At 38.2% G+C, this 23,073-nt stretch overlaps 1 protein-coding gene and 1 pseudogene across 2 annotated transcripts in view; one reads left to right on the top strand and one right to left on the bottom strand.

Annotated features, from left to right (window-relative positions):
• LOC111149515 (tetratricopeptide repeat domain 17) overlaps positions 1-23,073 on the top strand; it is a 119,433-nt gene that overhangs the window by 4,996 nt on the left and 91,364 nt on the right. For both annotated transcript variants that reach the window (XM_022506613.1, XM_022506612.1), the window contains exons 2-4: positions 16,895-16,984; positions 22,017-22,186; positions 22,833-22,944. In XM_022506613.1, coding sequence (XP_022362321.1) covers positions 16,895-16,984; positions 22,017-22,186; positions 22,833-22,944 — 372 coding nt within the window. The remainder of the gene's footprint in view (positions 1-16,894; positions 16,985-22,016; positions 22,187-22,832; positions 22,945-23,073) is intronic.
• On the bottom strand, positions 4,731-5,494 carry LOC111149516 (annotated as a pseudogene).

The raw sequence follows: 23,073 nt of genomic DNA, 5'->3' as shown, positions 1-23,073 counted from the left end.
CGTGATCCCAGGGTCCTGTGATTGAGCCCCGCATCGGGCTCGCTGCTCAGCGGGGAGCCTGCTTCCTCCTCTCTCTCTGCCTGCCTCTCTGCCTACTTGTGATCTCTGTCTGTCAAATAAATAAATAAATAAAACCTTTTAAAAAAAAAGTTTATTAAAAAAAAACAAAACTAAGCTTCTTTTTTTTTTTTTTTAAAGATTTTACTTATTTATTTGACAGATAGAGATCACAAGTAGGCAGAGAGGGAGACAGAGAGAGAGGGGGAAGCAGGCTCCCTGCCGAGCAGAGAGCCCGATGCGGAACTCGATCCCAGGACTCTGGGCTCATGAACCTGAGCCAAAGGCAGAGGCTTTAACCCACTGAGCCACCCAGGCGCCCCAAAACTGAGCTTCTTTTTGTCATAAAGTGTTGTTTCTATGTTTATACACTTGAGGGATTTACTTGGTCCTGAGAGGTCATGGTGATTTAATCACTAACTTGCTAAACCTATGCAATTTGTCCTGGACGTTGGCATCAAAACGATTATCATTCGATCCATTTTTTTCAGACTTCCCACTATTATCTTTTTTCTTATAAATCACCCAGGTGTTAACTTTGTTTATACTTACAGTAGTTAATAGGAGCTTTTAAGTATACAGAGGTAAATTATAACATTAAATACTTTTTCCAGTTATTTATTGAACAAATATTTATTGACTGCTTATTTTTCACCAGCCCACTGTGCTTTGATGAATATGCACTTTTCCAGTGGTTACTGTGACACGAAATTCTCATTTTTCCTTGAGGGTGAGCAGAGCACAAGTCCTTCTTAACCTCCCCCCCCCTTTTTTTCTTTTCCCTGGCTCTTCATTCATCTTCTAGATGCACAAAAATAATCTGGGGTGCTTGCTTAAAATACAGATTCCCAGGCCACTAGAGTGTGTGATTCAGTAGTTTGGTGGTAAAGCCAAGAATTCTACATTTTTATCAAACTCCTCGGGAGATTATGATACAGATGGGTCACAGATCATTCTGAGAAATTCAGTTTTATATACTGCTCTGCCTCCAACTTCTGTTCCAGCCTTCTGCTTTTACTCTTTACATATACCTGGGCAATCTCATCTTTTCTCAGACTTAAATTACCATATATATGCAGAGAATAATCACACTTCTATAACTCACATTTTTTTCTCCAGGGTTATAGATTCAGGACTTCTATAAACTTTTAATTCCACGTGAATGTCCTCTAGATACTTAAACCTTAATATGACCAACTCTAAACTCATTTTACCCTACCTATATCTGTGTCATGCCCTGTTTTCCCAAATTGAATGGAAGAGCCCACCATTCCCCATCCACCCATTTGCCCAAGTCAGAAATCTAGTTGTCTCCCTTATTCCTTACCAAGATCTTTCCGTTTTACTTTCTAATTACATCTTCTTGCCATTGCCACAACCGTCACTCTAATTCAGGCCACCTGATTCTTGTCACAGCTTCCTAATTGCTCTCCCTGCCCAGGTCTTGTCCTGCTTCCACTCTGTTGTCCTCAGTGCAGTTAGACTACTTTTACAAATTTGAATTACAGAAGCAGTGTGCGGCATTGTAAAAACAAGTGCCTAATGTTATGGGAGTACTTAAAGTAATAAAGCGAAGTCCTTCCACCTCTCCCCATTCTTACTCCCTAAGGAAAACTACCTTGCACAGTTAGTTCGGTGCATATCTCAGGATATGGTCCTTTAACAGTTCTTGTGATCTGGCTCTTCCTTCTCTTTAGCTTTATCTTTGCTCATTCTTGAGGGCCCACCCTCACCTCAGAATACACACATAAACACCTTACCTATATTTAACATAGCTAGTTAGTGTCACCATAGTCCGTGTCCCCAGATATGCTGTGTTCTCACTTGCCTCTGGGCTTTTGCACATGTTCTTCCCCCAAAATGTCCCCACCTGACTAACTTATTACTCTTCACAACTTAAACATCACTTTCAGAGATGCTTCTAATGCCCAAGTTTGTATAAGCTGTTCTTTCTATGTGCTTTCATGGTATCCTGTATTCCCTTAAAAAAGACATTTACCATGCCATATTGTGTCAATTTACTTATGTAAATGCCCTCCTAGACTACTACATGCTCCATGAAGGGAGAGGCCGTATCCATCTTCTCTGCACCTCCTGCATCTTTCGTGCTTAATCCCTTAGGCTGCAGTAGTTATCTGTTGAATGGATGATACAGAGAAATGTGGGAACCACTTCCTGCCATTCAGGGATTTACCATTGTGTGAGGTGCAGTACTCACTAATGTGACAGTCATCCTGGAGGCTAGCCTACAGGAGGCTTCAGACTCCTGGAAGATCTGTAAAGCTCCAAGTAACTCCTCGTGAGTCAGCCATTAGGCCTTCATAAAAGGTGCAGTATGCATGCGAGAAGAGCCATACTTTCAGGGATAGCTCCTGGACTAGCTAATGTGGTCACATTGTGCATGCAAAGGAAGTCATCCTTTGTCACTGAGGATATATCTAAAAGGTCGTCTTTATTGCTCAGGCATTGAAACATATGAAGAGGAGACAAGAGATAAGGAAAAAAAAGAAAAAAAAAAAACAAGAAGAAAAAAACCCCATCAGAAAAGGCAGAGGCAAGATGGAGGAGAAATGGCAGCTGCATTGTTGAGGGGGGATTAGGATCAGCTGTGGGGTTCAGCAGTTGTTGCAAGTTCAGAAGCAACATTGGTGGAAATGAACAGAAGGCGCTCTGACAGTGAGAAATTAAGAGGGCTTGCCAGCAGGTCAGGTCAAAAATTAGAACAGCTTTGGGGCGCCTGGGTGGCTCAGTGGGTTAAGCCGCTGCCTTCGGCTCAGGTCATGATCTCAGAGTCCTGGGATCGAGCCCCGCATCGGGCTCTCTGCTCTCTAGGGGAGCCTGCTTCCTCCTCTCTCTCTGCCTGCTTGTGATCTCTCTGTCAAATAAATAAATAAAATCTTTAAAAAAAAAAAAAAAAATTAGAACAGCTTTGCACTCCGGAGTGTGGAGAGCGGGATGAACCCTTACCTTCATCTCAGTTAGACTCCATGGTGGCCAAAGCAAGGGGAATTCCTCTGTTGGGTGGCTCTTGACAGCCAGGCACCTCAAGAGAGTTGTTTGTGCTCATGGGCTCTCTTCCCTCTCTTTGTATAATCTCTTTTAAAGCCACTCCAGTCAGTCCTTCATCCATAGATCCTCCATGCGACTCTTGTCAAGACATCCCAGGGCTGGCCTTATTGCCAGATTCCGTGCTCTGCTCTCAGTTCTCTCTCTTAACCTCTTAGCTCCCCAGCCAGCACTTGTCCTCAGACCTTATTGATCTATTTTCTTCCATGGCTTCTGAGACATACACTCCTAGCTTTCTTCAGTATCCCTGGTCATGACTTTTCATTCTCTTCTGCTGAATTCCTCTTTTCTTGGTGAATCTTACATACTGATGTGCTCACCAGGTACATACCTTTGATGATATGCTCAAAGAACTTGGAGATTGTGGCATTATTTAAATTATTGAATATTATATAAATAAACTGTCGAATACTTTATAGGTAAGTCATTTAACATTAATATAAACATGTACATAGAAACATTTTTTAATAAATAAATTTTTAATAAGTCTGTACTGTCATGACAGTTTTACATAAGCTAAAGTACATATTTGTTTTCAATACCTACTACGAGAAATTTACACTGGACAGATCAGATTATGCTTTCCATATTTATTTAACCACTTAATGAGTATGACTTTTGAAAAGAACTCATTTATGTATTTTTTTTTTTTTTAGATTTTATTTATTTATTTGACAGACAGAGATCACAAGCAGGCAGAGAGGCAGGCAGAGAGGCAGGCAGAGAGGCAGGCAGAGAGACAGGAGGAAGCAGGCTCCCTGCTGAGCAGAGAGCCCGATGCGGGACACGATCCCAGGACTCCGAGATCATGACCTGAGCCGAAGGCAGCGGCTTAACCCACTGAGCCACCCAGGCGCCCCTCATTTATGTATTTTTTACTAACATCTTACTTAGTCTTCACTTACCAGTGAGGCACTTTTAAGTTGAAATCAGGGGACCGGCAAGAGAGAGTGCTCTCTCTCTCTCTCTCTCTCACACACACACACACACACACACACACACATCCTCCCACTCCACCCAGCAGCCCTTTCTACCTTGAGTCTAATTGCTTGGTAGGGAGTTGAGATGGGTAGTAATCTTTAGTAAAACTCAAGAGAATGATACTTGCCAAACGTGGTCCGATGGAGGCAGGAGCGTTTTTATTTGGGGAAGTATTTGCTGGGAGCTTTTTGTGCGCGGTTACGTTTGGCAGGCTTAGCTAGCTCATTAAACACATACTGGAATGCTTTCTGTGTTGGGTAGGTGGAATTACAGCTGTGAGGGAGATACAGTACCTGCCTTCACAGAGTTTGCATTTTATACAGTCACACATGGAGGGCGCTCTAATTTAGGATAAAGTAAACTTTTTTCCTGTTTTTATTTTTTTTTTATTTATTTTTTTTTAAAGATTTTATTTATTTATTTGACAGAGAGAGATCATAAGCAGGCAGAGAGGCAGGTAGAGAGAGAGGAGGAAGCAGGCTCCCCGCTGAGCAGAGAGCCCGATGCGGGGCTCAATCCCAGGACCCTGGGATCATGACCTGAGCCGAAGGCAGCGGCTTAACCCACTGAGCCACCCAGGCGCCCCGCCTGTTTTTATTTTTATTTGCATTTTTTCTATGCAGAATTTACTCCCAGGCCATAAGTTTTTATTTCTTCAGTTTCTTCTGGGATATTTTTTTCTTCTGTGCCACCTCCTCTTCTGTCTTAGGAACAATTTGCTCTTTTGCAGTGAGGATCATCTCGGTGTGGCGGGGAGAGCTCATGTGTGGGTTAATCCGACCACGAGCCCTGTACTAGTTCTACGCCGCGTCTTGGGGCCTTTGTTCACCTGGATTTTCTCAGTGACCAGAGGATCTACATCTAAACCCTCAGGTTTAGCATTACTCTCTGCATTTTTAAGCATGTGCAGTAACAATTCAGCACTCTTCTTGATCTACTGACCCTGTGTGCAGCCCCAGTGTTTGGCCTGGGCACACCTACCATCTCCACCATTGTAGCGACAGAATGGCACACATTGTTTCTGCGAAGTGACCTCTTGCAGATACTTGGTGGCTTTTCGGATATGCATACCCTTGATGGCCTGGACAGTTTCATGTGTGTTCTTAAAAGTGAACATGGGGGCACCTGGGTGGCTCAGTCAGTTAAGCAGCTGCCTTCGGCTCGGGTCATTATCCCAGGCTTCTGGGATTGAGCCCCACGTCGGGCTCACCGCTCAGGTGGAAGCCGGCTTATCTCTCTCCCAATCCTCCTGCTTATGTTCCTTCTCTCGTTGTGCCTCTCTGTGTCAAATAAATAAATAATCTTAAAAAAAAAAGTGAACGTGAAGATTTGAACCTCTTGATTTGCATGATTTTGTAGGCTTTTCTGGGTCAAACAAATAGCGAACCATTTTCAGAGGCCACCTCAGGCCGCTTAGGGGAAGAGAACGGGTAACTTTTATAGGAATAAAATTTTATGTCTATTTCACTGAACACTTTACTAAGGGTTTTCATATTCATATCTCATTGTCCTATAGACTCAGTATGATGTGGATATTGATCTCTCTATTAAATCCAGAAATTTAGGCTAAGTATGGTTAAACTCCTTGCCCAAGGCCATGAAGGTAGGAAATGGCAATGTGTAAACTTAAGTTCAGATCCCATTCTAAGCTCTGTTCTCTGTATTGCTAAGCATTACTACTAGTATAAAGAAAAATATTTCTATAGTTTTATCTATAAGACACCGATGTATTTTTTAATTTTATAGTTGAATTTAAAACTAAAATATGTGATCATAGTTCAAAACATTTTTTTCAAGCTACTTATGATGCAAAATGAAAAGTGAAAGTTTCATAACCACTCACAGTCCTTCTTCCTGGAAGTAATCACATAATTATTTGTGTATTCTTCCAAAAAGTTCCCATGCATTTGCAAATCCTCATATAGATTTTTAAATTTTTTAATTTTTTTTTAAGATTTTACTTATTTGAGAGAGTGTGTGCACAAGCAGTGGAAGCTGCAGAGGGAGAGGGAGAAGCAGGCTCCCTGCCAAGCAGGGAACCCAGTGCAGGGCTCTATCCCAGGACCCCATGATCATGACCTGAGCCGAAGGCAGTCGCTTAACCAATTTAGCCACCCAGACGGCCCCTCATACAGATTTTTTAAAAACCACAACTGGGAACATTTTGTCTCATGACTAGTTTTTATTTACTTAATAAGAGGCAAACATCTATCAGAAATGAAAAGCTACTCTCTTTACCCTTAAAAATGCATAGTATTTGGTTATATGGCTATTCTATAATTTATTTAACCAGTTCCCTAATGATAGCCATTTAGATGGTTTCCAGGCTTTTCCTATCAAACAATATTGCCGTGAGTGAACGTGCTCCTTCATAGGTCTCTGTGTCCTTCTGTGAGTGTATTTGTAAGATGAATCCTTTGAGATGGAATTTCCTGGTTTGAGGAATGCGTATTTAATTTTCTTAGATATTGCCGAATCCTCCTTTTAAAGGACCGCATCAGGAGTGTTTGAAGATGCCCAGCAGTGTTTGGGATGTGTCAGATCTTTGTTTATATAATCTGATTCTAGTGAAAGACCCCTTATCCCATCCATTGCCCTAGTGAAACAGTGTGTGCCCATCTGTGGAAGTATGAACAAAAAGGAACCTTCAGTTTGGTTTGGTTATCTTCATAGAAAATTGAACCTTTGTCATTAATACTTACTTCACACTTGTTGGGATTGCAGAAAAGAAATTAGTCAAGCTGACCTCCCCATGTTAATACTACTGTTTGATGAATAACAAGTTGAACTTTATTCAGTAGTGTCTTACAGCAATGATTTCTAGCATGAATAGCAAAGTAATTTCCTGACTTGAGTTTGCCATCACCTGGGTAATGATAAAATTAAGGTTCAATTTCTGGCACTCATTTTAGTGTCCCTTTTCCAATATTTGATTAACAAATCTTACTTTGGCTGTCATAACAAAATCCCATAAACTGAGTGACTTAAGCAACAGAAGTTTATTTTCTTGGAGTCCAGAATTTTGGAGTCCAGAAGTCCAAGATCAGAGTGCCAGAGTGATCAGGATCTGGTGAGACTTCTCTTTCTGACTTGCAGACCAGCTGCATTCTTGCTGTGTTCTCATATGGCAGAGAGAAAGAGAAGGCTAGCTTTAATGTCTCCTCTTATAAGGGCACCAATCTTGTCATAAGGCCTAACCTCATGACCTCATCTAAACCTAATTACCTTCAAAAGGTCCAGTCTCCAGTTACTGTCACATTGGAGGTTACAGCTTCAACATATGATTTTGAGGAGACACAGTTCAATCCATAGTATCCATCTAAGAATTTGCAAGCTCACACATGTTTTATTTATCATATTAAGACTGGCATTAAGCCAGAACTTAGTGGGTGCTTGTATTAATTTTCTATTTGCTGCTGTTAAAAATTACCACAGAGTTAGTGGCTTAAAACAACACAAATCTATCATCTTACAGTTCTGTAGGTTAGAAGTCCAACCCATGTTTCCTTGGGCTAAAATCAAGGGGACAGGGGTGCCTGGGTGGCTCAGTGGGTTGGAGCCTCTGCTTTTGGCTCAGCTCATGATCTCAGGGTCCTGGGATCAGGCCCTTCGTTGGGCTCTCTGCTCAGCGGGGAGCCTGTTCCTCCTCTCTCTCTGCCTGCTTGTCTGCCTACTTGTGATCTCCTTCCGTCAAATAAAATCTTTAAAGAAAAAACAAAAACAAAACAAACAAAGATAAATAAAATAAAATCAAGGGGACAGTATGCTGCCTGTCTTTCAGGAGGTTCTAGGGGAGTGTCCATTTCCTCACCTTTTCTAGTTTCCAGAAACCACCCACATTCCTTGGCTCTTGGCCCCCTTCTTTGACCTTTCTTCCTTATCCACATCTCTCTTTCACCTGCCTATTTCACTTTTAAGGATAAGGATAAACCTGGATAATCAGGTTATACTCTCTGTCTTAATTAAAATAATCTGAATAGCAACCTTAACTCTATCTGCTACTTTAACTTCTGCCATGCATCCTAACTAGCCCCAGGTTCTGGGATTAGGACAGGGACATCTTTGTTGGGCCCTTATTCTGTGTTTGATAAGCTTTGGCTGCTGAAATGAGAGTCACTTCTGAGTTCAATATAAAATAGCTTTAACTGCATTGACATTTTTCTGTATACGTTTATAAGAATATCATAAATACACAAATGAGAAGTATCTGTGACTCTTGAGTCCTGATCCAGCATTTCATTTTCTTTCCTTGTAAAGTTGTGAATTGTCTACTTGCTTCATTTTGTTATTTGTATGTTTCCTGGTGACACAAATCGAAACATGTAGACTGGTAGCACTTTTTAAAAGAAGTCTTCATTTGTTGTTCATGTTGAAAATGGTTATTAACTTGCTTTCTGTTAGGACATGGTGATTGTGTGATATGAATGTTCTCATAAAATTGGCTGCAACAGGGACACCCGGGTGGGTCAGTCGGTTTAGTGTCCTTGATTTTGGCTCAGGTAATGATCTCAGGGTGGTGAGATTGAGCCTCATGTTAGGCTCCATGCTCAGCGTGGAATCTGGTTGAGATTCCCTCTCTTCTCTCTCCCAGTTGTGCTTGTTCACTTGCTCACTCTCTCTCCCTCCCTCCCTCTAAATAAATAAATAAATAAATAGTGTTTAAAAAATTGGCTGCAACACTGTACATGGTCCAATCTAGATTATAGCTATATAATATACTTCAAATACCTAGGTTGTTTTAAGTGCACTTAAGCATTTACAACTTTGTCTTCCAAGAACTGTGAAAATGAGAAGAAGGTAAAATCTGAGGGTAAAACTTTAGAAAGTAGAGATATAAGGCTGTAAAAATTCATGTGCTGGTCAAGATTCAGTATTTTTGTTTCTTTATATTAGTTTCGATAACCTGATTTCTGATGCAAAATTGAGGCATGTTCTAAAATTTTTTTATTAAAATTCCATATTGTACAAGTACCTAATGGCAAAAAAAGGTCATCTTTGACAAAAATATTTGCCAATCCTGACAGTTCATAATGATAGTGTTTTATTGATCTGATAGTATATCTAGTAAAATATCTGCTCCTGTATTAAAGTTTTGAAAATCATAGCCAAGGGACGCCTGGGTGGCTCAGTTGGTTAAGCAGCTGCCTTCGGCTCAGGTCATGATCCCAGTGTCCTGGGATCGAGTCCCACATCGGGCTCCTTGTTCTGTGGGGAGCCTGCTTCTCCCTCTGCCTCTGCCTGCCACTCTGTCTGCCTGTGCTCGCTCTCTCTCTCTCTGACAAATAAATTAAAAAAAAAAAAAAAAGAAAATCATAGCCAAGAACCCATGTAAGTCCCTCTCAAGAGGCGAGGCTAGACTGGTATTGTGTTTGTGAGCTTGCGTTTCTCTGAACCTGGAGGAAGGTACATACAGGTCTGTGATGGTTAGACTTGGATCCTGAAGAAAAAATTGCATGACGAGTCAGGCAACAGACTTTTGTCTCCCTCATTCCATCCCTCTAAACTCATCTTGCTTTGCCCCTGTATTCACCTGACAGGGGTCATAAAGGTGAGGGTTCTTTGGGCAGTCATTCGAAAATGGTAGTGAACTAGATTTGAAATAAGGATAAAAGTCTGAGGAGAGTAAGGTAAGGAACAAGAAAATACCAAAGATGTTAACTTTTTGAAGTGTTTTTGTTGGCCCCACGTATGCAAGAGGAACTTTTTCTCTATGAATATAAAAGGAAAAGCTACAAGACTATTCCTCAGAACTAAGCTTATTTGTCATTACAGTTGTTTTCTCTTTAAAATACATGTTGCATAGCACTCTAAAATTTCATTTTAACAAGATGGGTAGATATCAGTTAAAAAGGAAGAAATAGGTGTTTGTTTTAGAAAAAGTCAGAAACAAGAAGGTAGTCATCTAGAGTAATCATCTAGATAACAGCAGTTGTAAAATTGTGATGTAAACTATCAGATGGATTTAAAGTGAGGCAATGAGGAAGCTTTTTTTTTGGTAAGTACACAAAAGAAGAAATACATATGGCCAACAAAGAGATTAAAATGTATTCACCCTTTCCCTGTGTTCTTCAGAGTGTGTAGAACCTCAGTGACTGTTGTTAGCAATTTAAGTTGATTCAGGTATTCTGGAGAAAAGCTGGCAAAAAATAGACATTTAAAAGTGCAGTCCTTTTAACCTAGCAATTCTATTTTTAGGAAGAAAATAATTAGGCAGCAATCAAAAAAATTTATAAGTACTCATTCAATATTGTTAAAAAGGGAGAATAACTCAAATTTTAATTAGTAGGAAACTGGATAAAAATAATATAATATTAACTAAATAGGATGATGTAGATCTATATTCCTGAGGAAGAAATCTGATAAACTTTAGGAAAGAGTGGAGAAGGGAAGGATACAATATGGTAAATATGATCCTGTTTTTGTAAAAATATTCATCTACATAGCCGTATGTGTGTGTGCGCACACACGCACATGCATGCAGACACAGGCGCACAAGCCTGAAAAGTGATCCTGACATAGTTATCTCGAAAGGTGACATTTTAAGTAATTTTAATTTTCTTCTTTATATTATCCATAATGTGTTTGTTTTTACAGTAACATACGTATTTAGCTTATGATCAGAAGAGATTTTTTTTTTAATTGAACTTTGTTGGAATTAAGTGGCATAAGGACTGGGAGAGCTAATTTTGCCCATGATACAATGAGCGGCCTAATTGCTCAGAAATAAATAGCCACTGCTAATTGGAACCTTAGTTTAATTTGACAAACTGACAGTTTGAAAAGAAGCTTTTAGCTGCAGCTTTGGAGAGTCCCCACCTAGAGTGAGTACAGATTTATCTGGGCTAATTGGAAGAATGATCATTTCATTCATTCGAACATTGTATTACTTCAGTGGTGCATGAGACTTGTAAAAATGTGATGCTTTTATGGTAGTGTTAAGTGTTTTATGAAGGTAGGATATGAAGAGTATAAGGAACTTCGGAAGTCATCGTGCTGGGTCCCCCCAAGTTTATAGATGAGGAAATGGAAGCCTGTGCAGGGAAGGTGATTTGCTTTAGGTCATACAGCTAGTCATAGACCTGTCAAGGACTTATTTTGTCATGATTCCTGGAGGCCTAACCACTTTACCTCCTTTACAGATGGTCAGTCATCACTGAATGATAATGCTGACAGAGATTCTCTAACAGAAGTGACATCAGATAACTTCATCAAGTAATGAACAGTATATTAGGTGTCTGACATATACCTGAAAGCCTATGAAGTACTGAAAGTAGAAAGGGGAATACAAAAAAAAATTTTGGAGAGACAGACATATAATAATTAAACAATGTAATAAACACTATTAGAGCAGCATGTTAGGTGCGTCTGGGTGGCTCAGTGGGTTAAGCCTCTGCCTTCGGCTCAGGTCATGATCTGAGGGTCCTGGGATCAGAGCCTGCATTGGGCTCTCTGCTTGGTGGGGAGCCTGCTTCCCCCTCTCTCTCTGCCTGCCTCTCTGCCTACTTGTGATCTCTCTCTATCAAATAAATAAATAAAATCTTAAAAAAAAAAAAAAAAAGCAGCAGCATGTAAAGAGTACCGTGGGAGCTCGAGAGAAGGATGGCTTCACAAAAGAAATGTCATTTAAGCCCAGTCATTTGGCCTTCACCAAAAGCATAAGGATAGAAGTATGTTCCAAGTAGGAGACTTAGCATATGCAAAGGGACAGGAAGTCTGAAAAGAGCCACAAGAGTAAGAGGATACCCTAGACAGAGGGCCTAAGAAAAGTCAGCACATGTTTAGAAATAGCAGCAAGACTTCTGTATTGAAAATTTTTATTGGAATCTTTGAACAAATTCTAAGTGCTACAGTTTGATCCAGGACTGAAACAGTATAACCATGATAGGTTTGTTCTCTGTCTTCATTTCTCTGTTTCTTTAACCCCATTCTTAGGCGCCTGTGAATACAAGATGACTAGTCCCCATAACTCAAACAAAAGTTCTAGATTACAGTCTCTTCAGTACCAACTGACTACTTGGGTGATGTCCTTTCTCAGAGATCATCACCATGACCAAGGGAAAGGAATCCACTGATTTGGGCTTCCCATGTGGGGAAGGATGCTTCCAGCCAAGCAAGGCAGGTGTTTTTGCCACAAGAAGGGAACTGCAGATACTAGAGAGCAAACACTATAAATACCCACTAAGTGGGATCACTTACAGTAGAGGTAGAATCTTCAAAGCAATGAAGATTTTATGTTTTCCATCATACTATCTCAATAAATCTAAAATTCCGAATAAAAGATTTAAAATATTTCATCCCTAGTTTCTAATTAAGGGGAATTTTTAAAAAATGTGTACAGCAGGGGCGCCTGGGTGGCTCAGTGGATTAAAGCCTCTGCCTTCAGCTCAGGTCATGATCTCAGTGTCCTGGATCAAGCCCCATATCAGGCTCTCTGCTCAGCAGGGAGCCTGCTTCCTCCTCTCTCTCTCTCTGCCTGCCTCTCTGCCTACTTGAGATCTCTGTCAAATAAATAAAATCTTAAAAAAAAAATGTGTACAGCATGATACAAGATTTCAGTAATGCTACTCTCACATACTCATTTGAATACCATTAAGAAATAAGAGGTAAGAATATTTAGCATATGTGAAGAATTAAGTTGCCTGTGAGAGCTGGAGTTATTATAATGGAAATGGTCAATTTCCTGTCATAAAGGACCATTGGAAAGTGATGGACTCACTCATGCTCTTGTAGAACTCAAAAATGTTTAAATACGTAGACTGGTTATTTTAAGTTTAAATTGTTCACCCTTTATTTGATTTGGCAGTGAAGTAATTATCCTTATACAGTGACATTTCCCTCTGTTACCATGTGAAGTTACTGAATTCACAGAGGTAGGGCTCCAGATGAGAAATGTAGGTATTAATGATAGAGACAGCAGCAAATTTTTGAAATATATGAAAACGAACTTGATATGAGTAAAATATTTACTGCTGTTATATAAAATTGGACACATGTGCTTATATAATGTATTCAAAGGAAAATGAAAGTGAATTGAGAACTCTTAGAGAAGGAATCATTCTATATGATATAAGTCCATATAGCTAATTTCCAAATATTTGGTCAATTTTTCCCTGTAGTATAAGCTTTGCTTTAAAATATATTTCGTATTTTTTCACCATCTTAAGTAATTGAAAATCATTCCTTTTACTTTATGATTCAGGTCATTACAAGCATCATTTATTATGCTGTGAAATAACAGAAGTTTGTAGGGGTGCTTGTCCCTTGTGAAAAAGCCGTAAGGTACTTTGAGGTCTTATGTATGCGTCATGTCCTTTTTAACCTACCTCTCTAATTCCTGTCACTTTTTGCTCCTGGGCTGATAGCAGCCTCTTCTAAATGCTAAAGATTTTGAAGGCATTCATGTTGTATATAAAATTGGAGTACATAGGCTTCAAATATTGACATAGTGGGCCTGGTTTGTAGAGACTTAATAAACCTTTATTGATTGAATGGATGTTGTAGTCTTTACAGGCATTACTCTCTTTTGTAACTTAAGGAGGGGAGGTATTCAAAAGGAGAGAAATTCAAGTCAATTGGCATTTGCCAAAGATAATTATAAATTTTAAGAACTTGAGGTTACCTCAAATATATATGTCAGGCTATAAATCTGCAACCAACCCTTATCTGGCAAAGATCCATGCCATTTGCTGCCATGTCAAAAAGAGAAGCACAGCTGTCAGTGAGCTCACTTAGTTCCTTCCGCTAATAATTTTATCTTTATACCTCTTCTAGCTCTTGTATATTTGTTGAACATAAAGCTTTAAGGAAATGAAAAGTACTTCCTCACAACTGAATGTTGGCCGATCCCATGCTATTCAAATATGGTAAAGCCCTGATTAGCTAGTATCCTTTTAATCTAAAACTAAGAATGTGCTTCAGTATTTCTTCAGTGTAAATCTTCATTCATCGCATTGTTTCATTCCTCTTGCAATTCTCCAAATATCAGGTGAACGGATTGCTTAGGTATTTTGGAATTGGAATGTCATACTCCAACATTCCTTCCCCACCTCCTATTTTATTTTTTTATAAAATCCTCATTTAAAAATCCTTATAGAGTCATGTACTAAATAGCTACCTCTTGAAGTTCTGGACAGAGTAGCAAAGTAAGCAGACTTTCTTTGGCCTCCTTATGGAAAGTTCTTTAGCACTCTGACCACTGGCTGTAGCTTTTACATTTTCTTCTATAAAAATTATGAAAAAAAAAAAACTATGGTGTGCTGTAACTTATTACATTGTAAAATAGATCAATGGGCTTTGGAGTTGAATCAGTTCAGATTCAATTCATTATAGTAGCTTTCCCTCCCTACGTGCATTTGAATGTTGGGCATATGTTCAAATACTATGAAAAGACAAGTGAAATTCTCTGTTCTGTATTGAGATAAACATAGCATTTTGCTTGTAGGCTTTTGCTAGCTTTGATTGTTTGATAGAGGAGATTTATAGCTCAGGTTGTCGAGTATTATAGGCCTTGCTATATTGTACTTTTAGTGCCTTTTAAATTCAGAGTCCAATTTTGGTATAGATTCCAATATAGTGGAAAGGCCAGGGGGAGCAATGAAGGGCTCTCATCTTAAAAGCAAGACCATGGGCTATGATAATTATCACAATGATACAATAATAATTATATAGTCCAGATCATTGCAGTGGAAGTATGGAAGTTACTCTGGACTAGCATCTCTTTTTCCTCCGGTGTCTCTGAGATGGTAGGATAAGCAAAGGCAGATGAATTTTATCTGTAGTCACCTAACATTGTGCAATAGAATGCATATTATTATTATTTTTTTAAGATTTTATTTATGTGACAGAGAGAGAAATCACAAGTAGGCGGAGAGGCAGGCAGAGAGAGAAAGAGAGGAGGAAGCAGGCTCCGCACTGAGCAGAGAGCCCGATACAGGGCTCAATCCCAGGACCCTGGGATCATGACCTGAGCTGAAGGCAGAGGCTTTAACCCATTGAGCCACCCAGGTGCCCCTAGAATGCATATTATTAAAGCAGTCATCCAACTTTATTTCATGTTGTTATTATTCCCATTTTTTTAAATCTTTTTTTTAATAGACTCTTATATCACCAACATCTACGCAAGCCTATCTTCTGCACTTAAAAAGCTAGCTGTAGGGTCACGTGTGTGGCTCAGTCGGTTTAGCCGGGTCATGATCCCAGGCTTCTGAGATTGAGCCCTGGGTCAGGCTCTGTGATCAGCGCAGAGTCTGCTGGAGATTCTCTCTCTCCCTCTGCCCCCCCCCCCAACTCGCTCACCTGCACATGCTCTTGCTCTCAAATAAATAAATAAAATCTTTTTTTTTTTTAAAGCTACCTCTAAATTCGATTAGTTGAGCTGATACCAGTTTCTTAGAGGTTATAAAAAGATACTTTTTCCTCAAAGTCGAACTTCCTGAAGGACTCATATATAATTTGACAGCTCCAATCTCGCATCATAGGGTAGCAGGAACTTTAGCTCATCCCTTAGGTACCAAGGCCACTGTCAGATTTTTCTGGTATTCAAACATCGTGTGTGTGTGTGCACCTGTGTTTTTTTTATTATAAATGTATTATGTCTTCATTATATACAGTTTAAAAATAATACAAGTATATAGACATGAGTGTGCCTCTCTTCTTGATCCCACTTCCCCAAAGGAGCCACTGTAAAGTTACTTAGTTTTGTGCATATAGAGACATGTATACATCTTTAAGTATATATATATGTAATTTCTCAAAAATATCATAGTATGCTTATTATTCTTTTAGTTAAATTATGAGGTGTGACTATCCTTCCATGACAGTAGGTCTAGTCTTCTGTATCCCATTTTAGACAATGGATTTCCCTATTCCCTTATTTTTTTGTTTTTAAGTAGGTTCCATGCCCAGTGTAGAGCCCAATGCAGGTCTTGAACTCATGACCCTGAGATTGTGACTGTGAGCTGAGAATAAGAGTCGCACACTTAACCAACTGAGCCACCCAAGCGCCCCTCCCTATTCCCTTATTGATGGACTTAGGTTCTGTCTAATTTTTTTGCAGTTTAAAGTGTCGTAGTAAGCATCCTTTGTGTTTATTTTTGCCTGTTTAAGAATAGTTTCCTAGAGTTAATATTGCCAGATCAGAAGGGATGCACTTTTAACATTTTGATACATGTTATCAAATGACCCTCCAGACAGCAAGAACAAATTTATAAGCCTGCTACTAGCATATGAGGGTTCATTTTTACTACATCTTCAACAACATAGTTACCCATTTATGATCCAGAGAAAACGAGTTGTAAATAATAAATCTCAAGATTATTTTATATTGACTTTGATTTATGGCTTCTACAAATAGCCTTCAAAAATAGGTGCTTTTAGAATTTTCCTTTTATCATTCCAAACCTGTTCAGATATGAAATGTTCTGTCAAGACAAGACAATTCCTTTTTTATTATTACAGGTGTGAATTATCTTTTTAAGGAATTTACTTTTTTATTTGTTGCCAAATACTTCTCCTCTTGAATATTCCTTATGTGACTGACCCAAGTTAGAATATTCATCTCAAAAGCTTACTCTTTAATGTTGGAATTCAGGGAGCAGCTATTGAATATGTAATTCTCTTTGCTGAAATTTTTGTGCTATCACTTTTGAAATACACCTTGAGTTTTACTGAACACCTAATTTTGGTTGTAATGGTGGTTGAACAGTAATTTAAAGCATATTAAGGGAAACTTTATGAATTCAAACAAATGTTGATGAAGTCTGAGCTTTGTTTATTGCTTGCTTGCTTACAGGTGGATTCACCAATGAACTTGAAGCATCCCCATGACTTAGTCATATTAATGAGACAAGAAACAACAGTTAACTACCTCAAAGAATTGGAGGTGAGATGGTGGAAACGTGATATGCAGTTGAAACTTGTTGCATTTCACAGGAGCTCCTGTAATAAAAAAAAAAAAATGAAAGTGTATTATTTCTTAAGCCCAGTTCTTCTCAGTTTCATATATACTTTTAATCACATTTTTTAAAGTAACATCTAATTAGAACGACATTTGAGTGATAGTAAGAGAAACAGACTAACCCGAGTTTTGCCTGATTCTTGACTAATATATAATTGACCAGGGATTCCATGTGTAAGTTTTTCCATCAAGTATGAAAAGGAATGATCTCTGTGCATACACTTGAAAGGAGAGTTTGGGTAAAATACAAAATGATTTCATTACTTATCAAAATGTATTTTTTATTAATTCCCAAGTAGAGTCTTGTTATTGTGTGTTTTTATGGTGAGTTGAAAGCATTAATGACCTTGCACTTTGAAAACTTTGAAATCTATTAGTACTAATAAAGTCTGACCTTTTTGTTTCTATCATTGATTTCCATAAATTGATTTTGCTTTATAACAAACAATATTTGTTATTTGAAAAAGTAGGAATAAGACAATAGGTATATTTATACAGCATTGTGCTTGGAAGCTTTATCTGTTTTTATTAAAAACAGTGTTCCAAAAATGCAGTGGTACAGAAAGTAGTTTTTATTTTCAGATGCATATACACATTGTATATGTTTATTGCCATTCTCTTGTTAAGAGGCAGTAAATGAGGCTATATGAAGGGAGAAAATGGCATTTACCATGTCAATGAAAATGAAAAATGTTGACTCCATCCGTTTTTGATTAAGGTAGTAGGGATTGTGGGGTAAAGGTACAGTCTAGAGATATAAATTTGTTAGTCTTTGAAATACATACTTAAAGTCATGAAACTAAATAATACCATGTGTCTACAAAGTGGTGACAGTGAGATGGACTTCTTAAAGTGCCAGAAGATAGTGGAGGAATAGCCTTACAGTGCTATGGGAAAATCATTCAAACTAGAATTTTATGTTCTTTTAAGCCATCATTCAAGAGTGAGGGCAAAGCAAAGATGTTTTCTGACAGAGTTTACTTACCGTGGACTCGCTTTTTAAAAAAGTCAAAGACGTACTTCTACAAGAAGAAAAATAAACCTAGGAGATATGCAAAGGATGTATAATGATGAGTACAAATACTGATGAAGAAGTTGCTAAACTTATTTAATTTTTTATTTTTTTGCCCTTTGAAAGGTAAAGCTAGGTAAAAATAATACATAGTTGGGTTGAAGCCTGTTCAGTGATTAGTTAAAGCCTGTTAGACTCTTCTGTCATGTTTAAGAGAAGGTAGAACTAACTGAACAAATTAAAATCCTGTTGGAAAATTTATGGGCAAACATACTGATATCTTAAGAGTATTGCTACCTAACAAGTATTTTTGCCAAAAGAAATGTGAATCGAATCCACTTATTTTCCAGTGTCATTTTCAGTATAACTGGTTTCCTTTCTCATTCTACATATGTTATTTTATGTATTTAAAAGATGACTCTCAGAAGGGATCTACAGCTTTCATCAAACTGCCAAAGAAGTCTGTGACACAAAAGAGTTAAGAACCCCTGGATCCTGCTGTCAATATTCAGGAAATACAGAGGACAAAGAAAGGGACATGTTAAATGAACCAAGGAGATGCAGTCAGCAAAATCCTGTAGAATGGCAGACTCCGCAGAACAAATGACTCAACATGTTTAACAAATAAATTACAGGGATTAAAACTATAGATTACATTTCTGTTATTCTAGTGCTTGCCTTATCTTTTTACTTTATTGGGTTTTTTTATCAGTAAATATTTTATTTATGACATTAGGATAGGAAGGATTCCTTAAATGACATAGAAATCACAATTAAGAAAACAGCTGATAGTTTTGACCATCTTAAGACTAAAAGTTTCTCTTTAGCAAGTGACACCATGAACAAAATTAAAACATAAGCTGTAAACTGGGAGAAGATATTTGCAGTACATATCACTGATAAAGACCGAGTTTACAAAATCACTCTTCTAAATTTCTGCAAATCAATTTAAAAAAACTGGAGAAAAATAGGCAGATTTGGAAAGTCAAGTTATAAAATACAAACATATGAAAATATGTTCAATCAGATTAATGATTGCATTAGTTAAGATAGGCTCCATTTTGCAGTATATGACAACTTTTGCAACAGATAGTCCCAAAAATCTCAGTGTTATTTCATGGAGGAAGCTAGAGGTTCAAGGAAGAGTAACCAAACATACGAGCCTGTTTCAAGTTTCTACTTAGAAGTGACGTCATTTCTACTCACATTCCATCGTCTAGATCAAGTCACATGGACAAGCCTGAAGTCATAGGGCAATGTATAGTACAGCCTACCTACAGGGAAAGAGTCGGGAGGGAATGAGTAAGTAGAAACAGATCATTTAGTAACATCCCAATAATCTTCATGGCTTAAAACAATGAGGTCGTATTAAATGTCACTCTGGTCCAAATGCCAGAACCCAGGCTGACAGCACAGCCGCTGTCTGGCATACTGCCATTCTCAGTACTGGAAGGAAAAGAAAGAACATAGTAGGGGCGTGTGGATGGCTCAGTGGGTTAAGCCTCTGCCTTTGGCTCAGGTCATGATCTCAGGGTCCTGGGATCGAGCCCTACATTGGGCTCTCTGCTCAGCAGGGAGCCTGATTCCTCTCTCTTTCTGATTGCCTCTCTGCCTACTTGTGCTCTCTCTCTCTCTCTCTCTCTCTCTCTCGATCAAATAAATAAATAAATCTTAAAAAAAAAAAGAACATAGTAAAGCATACACTGGTTCTAAACATGTTTCTCTTCAGAGGATTCCATTGCACATCTCATGTTATATGTGTCAAGGTGAGTCATACTGGCCACATCTGAGTTCAGCAGAACAGTGATGTGTAGGCTCCTTTGTAAGGAGTTGCAGCAGATTCATTAAGAATAATACAGTCTAGGGGCGCCTGGGTGGCTCAGTGGGTTGAAGCCTCTGCCTTCGGCTCGGGTCGTGGTCCCGGGGTCCTGGGATCGAGTCCCGCGTGGGGCTCTCTGCTCAGCAGGGAGCCTGCTTCCCTTCCTCTCTCTCTGCCTGCCTCTCTGCCTACCTCTCTGCCTACTGGTGATCTCTGTCTGTCAAATAAATAATAAAGAAAATCTTTAAAAAAAAAAAAAAGAATAATACAGTCTACCCCAATAATCATAACATTTAATGCCCATCAAGTTGACATAAATTAAAAATGTGATGTTGGTAAGTTTGTGGGGATATGGGTATTGTCATTATCTGTTGGTAGAATTCTAGTGGTTATACCAACTTTGAAAGGCAGAAAGTACCTAAATCAGAAAATGTGGATCCCATATGACCTCTGCGTCCCATATTTTTACCCCTTCTGGGTCTTTTACACATGTGCAGCAGGAGGCTTTTATAAGAATATCACAGCATTTTTAGTAGCAAAAAGATAAAGAAGCAACCTAAAGGTTTACAGAAAAGTGGATAAAAACATTTTTATATGTTTGTTAAAATGAAAAATTTAGAACTATACTGATCACTGTAGTTAAATCCTAAAAACATGAAGTTAAAAAAATAAGTTGTAGAATGATATGGGATGATCCTGTTAACATAAAGGTTTTAAAGGTAGAAATCAATGTTAGATGTTGATTTGGGACATATATATGGATATATATGCATAATATTTTAAGAGAATAAGTGTAATAAAGTGATATTTTATAAAGATACACACAGAAATGATACGTCAAACAAATTCAGCATAGTGGTAACTTTGGGAAGGGAGAGAGGGATTTTGAAGGCAGTAAAGAATGGTTTCAACTACCTTGTTTTTCCTTTTTAAAAAATCTGAAATGAGTATGGCAAATGTTATCATATGGTAGATGTGGGTGGTGGAAACATAGGTTTTTATGTAATAATTCGATATGTTTAAAAAAAATTGTGAGTAGCAGGAATTTACCTGGAGTACAGGACATTAGGGGAAATTATTCCAGTCCACATTATCAACATGCTGGATATCTTGAAGGACTGAAATACGATGTATGGACAATTCAAAGTAGTTTTAATTTCTGAGCCATTTTGTTCCAGGGAAGTTAGATTGATAGATGCAGCTTTATAGGTAGTCAGAGATCTATTATGAAGGTATTCAGCTGCCATTATTATAAATGTCATATAATATTACTTTCTATATATGGACACCTGTTTAGAGAAGCTTATTTATATCAGCAAATTAATTCCCCCTTATCCACAGTTTTGTGTTCTGTGGTTTCAGTTACCCATGGGTCAGCCTTGGTCCAGAAGCAGATGATCCTCCTTCTGACCTATCCTCAGAAGGTCAATAATAGTCTAACACTGTGTCACAATGCCTGCATCATCCACCTTATTTCATCTTATCATGTAGGCGTTTTATTATCTCATATTACCCCAAGACGGATGAGTACAGTACAATAAGATGCTTTGAGAGAAAGACCACATCACCTAACTTTTATTACAGTATAACGTTGTAATTGTTCTATTTTATTATTAGTTATTGTTAATCTCTTACTGTGCTTAATTTATAAATTAAACTTCATTATAGATATATATGTATAGCAAAAAATACAGTATAGGGACGCCTGGGTGGCTCAGTTGGTTAAGCGGCTGCCTTCGGCTCAGGTCATGATCCCAGCATCCTGGGATCGAGTCCCGCATCGGGTTCCTTGCTTGGCGGGGAGCCTGCTTCTCCCTCTGCCTCTGCCTGCCACTCTGTCTGCCTGTGCTCGCTCTCGCTTCTCTCTCTATGACAAATAAATAAATAAAATGTTTTAAAAAAAATACAGTATATATAGGTTTTATTACTATCTGTGGTTTTGGGTCTCCACTGGGAGTCTTAGAATATACCCCTACAGGTAAGGGGGGACTTCTGTGTTCAGAATCCTTATCTTCCTTCATAGAGGATTTTTCTGACTTCAACACATTAAATTCTCCCTTCTCTTATGTGTTGTCTAGACTGAAATATTAGAAAAATCCATTGTGTTCTCATTGTCTTCTCAACAGAAGCAATTAGTTGCTCAAAAAATTCATATAGAAGAGAATGAGGACAGAGATACTGGACTGGAACAGAGACATAATAAAGAGGATCCAGACTGCATCAAAGCCAAGGTGCCCTTAGGGGACCTGGATCTGTATGATGGCACATACATAACTTTGGAAAGCAAAGACATCAGGTAAAGAAATTCTCTTTCCAGAAATAAAATTAATGTTTTCCTGAATAGACCTTTCTCAGATTGGTAAGAAATTATTTATCAAAGTGGATAAGCTTCAGTCACAGATGAGTTTATTGAAATTTGAAAGTTTAAAATACATGTAGGACTTTTAAATATCAATTAAAAATACTTAATACCACAGAAGATTGAACAACTTATAGGAAAAGAAATACAAATGGCCAACAAACATGTGGAAGATCTGTCTCTCAGTAATGATCAAGTAAGTACAAAATAAACCATTTAGATAGTTTTCACCTCTCAAATTGGAAAAAATATTTAAAAATCAGTAACTAGTAAAAATGTGGAGAGGCTGTCAACAGAAGTGTAAATCGGTTTAACATTTCTGGGAAGAATATTGAAAAACTTTTTAAAAAGTTCATAATCCTGGCATTCTTTGGTCTACCTGCTGTTTTCTCTCTTTTGATTTATCTCCTTTAAGTTAAACTCCTAAAATACTGCCTCCCAACAGTTGCTGTGTGAGAAAGGTTGAATGTGGACTAATACTGGTTGTAAAGATGAGATGCTAGGAGAGTATAGTTCAGTCAGGGAAAAACTAGACATTTTTTCACCTTTCATTGATTTATTGCCCCTGGCTTCTTGATTTTAGCCCTGAAGATTATATAGACACAGAATCTCCTGTCCCTCCAGACCCTGAGCAACCTGATTGTACCAAAATTCTAGAACTTCCATATAGTATACATGCTTTTCAACATCTACGAGTAAGTAGAGAGATTTGGGATTTTTTTTTTTTTTACATTTTTTTCTGTAATTTAGTCTCCTGCTTATAAATATTTTTTCTTTCTTCTCCCCTTCCAAACAGATTTATAATTTTACAAACATCTCCTATT

The sequence above is a fragment of the Enhydra lutris genome, unplaced genomic scaffold (genome assembly GCF_002288905.1).
Source record: "Enhydra lutris kenyoni isolate GAN:26980312 unplaced genomic scaffold, ASM228890v2 scaffoldscaffold22, whole genome shotgun sequence".
NCBI classification, from domain to species: Eukaryota; Metazoa; Chordata; class Mammalia; order Carnivora; family Mustelidae; genus Enhydra; species Enhydra lutris.
This window is presented reverse-complemented; position numbering and strand designations above follow the sequence as displayed.